General features: G+C 28.9%; 2 protein-coding genes and 2 non-coding genes across 4 annotated transcripts; 2 read left to right on the top strand and 2 right to left on the bottom strand.

Moving 5' to 3' along the window:
- The first annotated feature begins 1666 nt into the window (after nt 1-1666).
- Nucleotides 1667-1738, top strand: Trnah-gug. The gene has a single exon. It is a non-coding gene; the product is annotated as a tRNA-His (tRNA).
- A 397-nt stretch (nt 1739-2135) lies between these two features.
- On the top strand, nt 2136-3865 carry LOC122534318 (SR-related and CTD-associated factor 8-like). The gene is made up of 5 exons (XM_043664833.1): nt 2136-2434; nt 2516-2626; nt 2691-3394; nt 3466-3567; nt 3632-3865. The coding sequence occupies exons 1-5, from the start codon at nt 2287-2289 to the stop codon at nt 3863-3865; spliced, it is 1299 nt and encodes a 432-aa protein (XP_043520768.1). The 5' UTR covers nt 2136-2286.
- A 129-nt stretch (nt 3866-3994) lies between these two features.
- Nucleotides 3995-4960, bottom strand: LOC122534317 (signal recognition particle 19 kDa protein). Its single transcript, XM_043664832.1, has 2 exons — nt 4726-4960; nt 3995-4517 (listed from the first exon to the last, which is right to left on the bottom strand). Exons 1-2 carry the CDS (start codon nt 4770-4772, stop codon nt 4124-4126), a joined length of 441 nt encoding a protein of 146 aa, XP_043520767.1. The 5' UTR covers nt 4773-4960; the 3' UTR covers nt 3995-4123.
- A 268-nt stretch (nt 4961-5228) lies between these two features.
- Nucleotides 5229-5300, bottom strand: Trnap-cgg. Its single transcript has one exon. It is a non-coding gene; the product is annotated as a tRNA-Pro (tRNA).
- Between the last annotated feature and the right edge of the window lie 2336 nt (nt 5301-7636).

Raw genomic sequence — 7636 nt, 5'->3', positions numbered from 1 at the left:
AGAAGGTGTCACGCTAAAATCCTGTCCTCAAATTTAGAATTTCTTTAAGCATACAATTTAAGATTTTTTATTAGGAGAACATGCTGTTGGAGAAGGTGTCACTCTAAAATCCTGTCCTCAAATTTAGAATGTCTTTATGCATAAAATTTAAGATTTTGTATTAGGAGTACACGATGCTCGAGAATGTGGCACACTAAAATCCTGTCTTGAAATTGAGAATGTCTTTATGCATGAAATTTAAGATTTTGTATTAGGAGTACACGATGCTCGAGAAGGTGGCACACCAGAATCCTGTCTTGAAATTGAGAATGTCTTTAAGCATAATGTTTAGGGCTTTGTATTAGAAGAACATGATGGTCGAGAAAGTGGCACACCAAAATCCTGTTCTGAAATTCAGAATGCCTTCAAGAATAAAGTTAATGATTTTGTATTAGGAGAACATGATACCCGAAATGGTGGCAGACTAAAATCCTGTCTTCAAATTGAGAATGTCTTTAAGCATAAAATTTAAAATTTTGTATTAGAAGACCATGATGTCCGAAAATGTGGCAGGCTAAAATCCAGTCTTGAAATTTAGAATGTCTTGAAGCATAATTTAAGACTTTGTATTAGGAGAACATGATGTTCGGGAAGGTGGCACACCAAAATCCAGTCCTCAAATTTAGAATGTCTTTAAGCACAAAATTATAGATTTTGTATTAGGAGAACATGATGTCCGAAAAGGTGGCACGCCAAAAAAAGGAGAACATGATGCTCTAGAAGGTGGCATACCAAAATCCTGTCTTGAAAATGAGAGTGTCTTTCTGGATAAAATTTATGATTTTGTGTCAGGAGAACATGAGGTCCGAAAAGGTCGTACGTCAAAATCCTGTTTTGTAATTTGGAATATCGTTGTGCCAGAAAGTTAAGATTTTATATTACGATAGCATAAGTATGCTGCACGCCAAAATCTTCTCTTGAAAAAAGTATGTCTTTCTGCATAAGATTTGAGATTTTGTATTAGGAGAACATCATGTTCGAGCCTGTGGCAAGCCAGGACCATAAATCCAGCTGAGTTCAAGTTTGCAAAATATTTGGGGCGAACATCTTGAAAACTGAATATTATTTTTGAATTTTGACATTTTTATATCAGGATGCGGATGCTCATTACGATTTGAGCTTTCATCGTGTACTCATCTATTTTAGAGGTAAACTAAATTTTAGAAATAAACTTTTAATTATATTTCTGAATGTTCTATTTATTTAGAGATTATCTAATCCAATATCTAATGTATGTTAATAATGTTGAAGCTGAATGTGATAGAACTGTTTAATGTGATTTATGGAAGATACTTAATTTAACAAAACATCTGTAGTTTTATTAATGTAATTCTTAATTTTAAATTTTTGTATCTAAGTAATATTCGAAGTAATTTCTATCTAATTTTATAAAATTTTTTTATTATAGATAGTGTTTGACATCATCGTTATATTGTTTCCTGTTAAAAGTGAATGATTTATCATTTCGTAACATGGATATGATTGATAATTTAGAATATATTTTAATAATTATTCTAATATTAATCTGTATATAGACGTAAAAATAAAGAAGTGACATTAATATTTACAAGACAATAATAGTTGTTTATTTAATTTAAAAATAAGTAGATCAGTGTAGCCTTCAATAGCCGTGATCGTCTAGTGGTTAGGACCCTACGTTGTGGCCGTAGTAACCCAGGTTCGAATCCTGGTCACGGCAATGTGAAAAACATTGTCACGGAGGAAAGGTTTTTTTTTTCTTTCTTTTCCTGTTAATTGTAAGACGGTATCGCGCAATATATATATATATTTGATAATTTATTATAAATCAATCAATATTTATAAATATTATAATTTATTAAAACATTTTATAAGTTAGTGCAGTTTTTTATAATATATTTAAAAAGCTTATAAGTTTTTTAAATATATTCTTATATCTTTTGAAATATAATTTGATAAAGGTCTTCAAAATAAAAATGGACATCTCGTAACAAAAGTTAATGAATTAAAGAAAGAAATGGTAATGATTTCATATAACAAAGTTTATTACTCAATTGTTTAAGATCTGATGTAATTCTTACGATCGTGCATATTAATGTAAGCATAATATTGTTATGACAAATAAAAAGAATTATTCACAAACTGTCAGCACATTTTCTCTTGCAAAATCAATAAATTTTGGGTTAAATCACGTCAGATTTCAGTTCGGATTTTGCGCTTTAAGACATTGATTGAAATTAAAATTGATGTGAATTCTTTAAATGTAACATGAAACACTCCAAATTAACATCACTAATTTTTATTTTATATTATACTGCAGTGTATAAATGTGATATTTCTTGTGCTAAATTTCACAATTTACAAGAATCTACATCAATAAGGTCCAACTATCCCAATACATACCATGACTATACAGGTAACACAAAACTATGAAAAAGATATAAATTTTATATATAAAAAAAGTATTACATTCGATATATTGATTTGTTTACAACAGACTACAAAATACGTTCTGAAAGGCAATTAAAAGAAACTGATTTGAATAATTTCATTAAACAAAATCGTAATTCACGTGGTGTAAAAGGATCTAGTCAACACCTTAGACTTGGTAAAATTACAATAAGAAAAATAAAATAATAATTAACATATATCAATGTATTGACAACCTTCAGGTGATGCTCATCAAGTTGCAAACTATTTTCTCACAGGAGGGCCTCTAAAAGGTCATGCTCATTTTTTAAAAGAAAGAAACTGTGATGAAAATAATGATGATGATAATACTGAAGAAGCAAATAATCCGACTATTGAGACTAATAATTTACCTATAAATGATCAAAATTCAAATACAACTTCATCTGATTTTATTGTTGGAGCTGTGCATATTCCTCCAGCATTACCACATATTCCTCCAGCATTACCACATATTCCTCCAGCATTACCACATATTCCTCCAGCATTACCACATATTCCTCCAACATTACCACATATTCCTCCAGCATTACCACATATTCCTCCAGCATTACCACATATTACTCCAGCATTACCACATATTCCTCTAGCATCACCACATATTCCTCCAGTATTACCACATATTCCTCCATTACCACACATTCCTTTATTACCTATTTCTTCACAATTGAATTCCATTATACATCCGGCTTTAAATACAATAAGTAAAGTACCACATTTGCTAGGAAATAATTTATTACAATCTCTGTTGCATCCTAATTTACATCCACATATTAATGCGTTACATAATATTCCTAACACTTTGATACAAACAGCTAGTGTACCAATGCATGGTATAATGAATGCCAGGTCAGAATTCCACAAATTGTTACATTCGAACGAATCATTTCTTGGAGGTATAAATAAAGTAAGTAATATGTATATAATATAATGTAGTTCATATATTTTTGTAATTTAATGTCATCCAATAACATTCAGGCAATAGAAAACAGGAAAGCAAAAAAAAATCTTAAGAATAATTTAATGTATCCAATTGGACAATCGCCTATTGTAGGATTGGCTCCTACAAATTTCAACAATGTACGTAAAATCTTGTTATAAAAGCTAGCAAAATTGAGAAAATTCTGTTACATTACATTTATAGGTTCCACTATCAAGCATAATTGAACCACATCTTCCTGTATTACCTTCTCCCCCTAATGGCTATATAGTGCATTATGTACCTCATAATAAGCAAACAGCATCAAATTTTCCAGTTGTGGGTTCACCACAGCAACCTTCTACTTATAAAGGTAGTGATTCGAATGTTCAAGAAGATTTTACAAATCCCTCCAATAATGAAAATGGAAATGTGAATGAAAGCAAACATTCAACATGATTATCATGATTAAAATAATGATGAATAATACATAATTTGCTAAAAGTTTTGGAGGTAACATAACAAATATGATATTAATTGAAAACATTAATTCAATGTTTGTATGCATGGATAACTTCAGTTTAAAACTGATCTTCAAAAAGTTTATACAAATTGTAGTACAATCTTTTTTTTACAAGAGAATAATTCTTATTTTGACATAAAAAATATACATAAGTGGAAAACATTTTTAAATTCTAATATTATTATTTCGTTTTATCACCTTCTTCCCTTTCCTTTTCCTTTCTTTGTCGATGAACTTGATGGTTGAGAAGACTGTTCACCACTCGATTGCTTTCCTTGTCGAGTTTTTAATTTTGGAATGGTTGTGCCTATATAGGCCAAAACTAAATCTCTGGTAGGAAATTCAGATTTCACAGGAGTGCCATCGTCATTTTTAAGCTGTACGCGAATACGTCCGCGATACAATAATTCTTTGCTACGTTCTCGTGGATGTAGTTTGTTTTCTACTCCAACATTGAAACCAGCTGCTACCAAAACATCGCGAATTTCTTGGTGTGTTGGATTTTCTACACATTTATCTTTTGGGAGTTTTCGACCTTCTGCTAGAGTTCTCTTACTATTTAGGTATACTGGATAGATACAAATCCACCTACAAAATAAAATCCACAAATAAAAATGATTATTACACTGCTGTCAGTTTAATGTTAAAGAGGTTATGTAGCAGAGAGGTTATGTATTTATATACGTATATTATAAATAAAATACATTAATTACTAAAAAATTAATTATTTAAAAGTTTTTGTACAAAATTAAATAGCATACTAAGCATAAATATCTGTACCTCTCAATAAACATACCTTTCACGATCGCTGTGTTTTTTCGATGGATTCCATGCGAGCGCCATGCTTGACGTTGTGATAGTTCTACTATTGACTGAAGATAGAATAGACTAGACATTAAATGGGATTTATCTCATTGTCTGAGTTTGAATATCAAATCACTAATTTTTTAACGCACTATACGTTTAATCAACGGTGAATTGGAGAACTATACCTAACCCCTTCCTAAATCGATATGGTAGAGTGTGACACGAAAATGGTATTACGGTCACGTGACCCCTAAAACATGGGATAAAAAAAGCGTTGGATGTCCGATCTATTTTAAATTCTTAGTCAATGATTCTAGTTAGTCCATGATTCTACGGAATAATCTATAGCATTAGTTTTAACTCCGATATTTTATTGCTATTAGATGAATAATTCCTTCTAAATAGAAAACTTTTTACTTAAATTATTATATGATAAGAACAGTATTAAAAATACTAAAAAATAAAGGGACAAAGAAACAAAATGAAAACTGCGGGCTCGTCCGGGATTTGAACCCGGGACCTCTCGCACCCGAAGCGAGAATCATACCCCTAGACCAACGAGCCATATAACATTTAAGTTTTAATACAATAATTATAAGGGAAATTTAATTAGATAATATTAATATTTACTTAAAATTATTAAAAATTGATTCTAATTAATTATTCATGTAAAATATTACTTTTTAAACAATCTACATAAAATATTAATTGAATATAATACTTATAATACTCAAAGTAACATCTTATCAAAGCGTAGAAATAATTAATAATTAATATCCGTATTTAAATTTTAAAATCTTATTCCTAAAATTAAAACTGGATGGAAATTTCTGAATGATAAATATCGTAACTAACATTTAGCACTTTGAACTGTGACCTAATTGATCAGTTTTTTCGGTACTCGTTGGATTTGATTTCTAATTTAATTTCTATTTTATTACATTTGTTAAACAACAATTACGTATCAATACAAATCCCATTTAGCGAAGACATAAATGTTTTCATAATCTATATATATTCATATTTTTCACGTGAGTAAGGTTAAACTTTATAAGTTTTACACGATTTATTTTTAAACGATATTTTTCACTGTGCATATAAATATATCTGAAATTCTATTAATAGAAAAACTACAATAATTAATAAATGTATATAATATTTTATTTTATATTGCTAAATAAAAGGGGAATTGTATTTTGCAAAGAGTTTCAACTTTCACTCTACTGATTGCGCGGTTAATAAGTAATTATTCCATGTGATGGTGAAAGTATACTTCGCATGGTTTACTTTCACACAGTTAGCAAATGATAATATTATTATACGAATACATGTATGAATCTTTATTTGTAAATACAAGGTTGATGAAAGAAAGAAAATTGGGTCAAATAAAACATAAATATACATATGTATTTCAAATATTTCTAGAGAAAAATGATTAAATAAACAAATAATGGTGAAATGAAGTATAAGGAATGAGAGTAATGTTTAACAATCAAAGTAGAAACTTGATAGACTTTCTATACATAGACTTTCTTGAATACTTATCCATGCATTACTATTATAGTTATATTTCCTCCACAATTAATGTTCTAAATTTTTCGCATCCTAAAATAAAAATCTGGCCACTTGCCTACACGTATTTGATAACGAAATAGATAGTAATTATAAACGTATTTAAATATCTAAAAATTCATTAGAAAAATAAAAGAATTATTTTTCCAATATTAAAAAACAAATGAAATTATGATCGATATATGTACACACGTACGTATTATGTCAAATTTGAGACATTGGCATTAAAAAAACTAATAAGGATGGAATGCTTTAAGTAGGTTAATTAATTATGTTGAAATATCATAAATTTTCTTTAATTTATTTGATTATAGATCAAGATGCCCAAACATTGCAGATCTCAGGGACATCGACGAAAATTTGTTGAGGTGGGTACACAAGCAATTGATATAAAAATAATTCAAACCATCGTATCATCTTGATTTAATGTTTTACTATTCCTTTGATATTCATATCATATATATATATATCTTTGCATAGAAGATTATAAAATAAAAAAGCCTGATAATGTGTTTATACGTACTTTATAGTTCACATCTAATGATAATCCAGAAATTTTTTTTACGTAAAACTAAGATCATACCATTATATCATATGAGATTAACTATAATTTTTTCCACATTCTGATTTCTCACCTTTACTCTTGCGTGTGATAGAAAATTTATAATTGATAAACCGTAATAGAAGACCCTGGCATCATTAAATGTATCATTAACAAGCGATGCATTATCTTTATGCAAAGGTTATAATATTTCTTATTACTTTAGATATTAATTTCTTTATTTCTCTTTTCTCTTATATTAATTTCTTCGTGTTTATGTTAACTATAAGCATTTTAGAATTGATACACGACTATATACATAAAAAAATCTTCGCTTTGTCAATAGGATTCAAATATGTGATCGAATTTAATGTACATATTACACAATATTCCGCAGCATGCAAAGTACAGACTTCGTACTTCTTATTCCTGATGAAAAGTGGAATTGCAGACGTATAATTATAATTTTATCGCTTCTCGCACTGCTACATGCAAATATTTGAAACATTATCAATGGCAACAAATAATCATAAAAAGAACGAATCAAGTGAATGTTTATACCTTCCATCTAACTACAACTATGAACAATATGAATTTTAAGTTTCTCTATTTAACTGTACGAATTATAAAAGCATGTTATCGTTCTTTTATCATAGATGATGTCACGTCGTATGATGTGAATTTCTATAAATGTCTATCAAATTGTCTAAGCATTATATCATTCATAGAATGTAGAAAGTAATAATTCAATAATCTCTCCTTTGAATCACTTTTGGAAAAAACGTCG

Source organism: Frieseomelitta varia, unplaced genomic scaffold (genome assembly GCF_011392965.1).
Source record: "Frieseomelitta varia isolate USP_RPSP 00005682 unplaced genomic scaffold, Fvar_1.2 scaffold_586, whole genome shotgun sequence".
Classification (NCBI taxonomy): Eukaryota; Metazoa; Arthropoda; class Insecta; order Hymenoptera; family Apidae; genus Frieseomelitta; species Frieseomelitta varia.
Note: the sequence above shows the minus strand (reverse complement) of the source record. Positions and strands in the feature narration are given on the sequence as shown.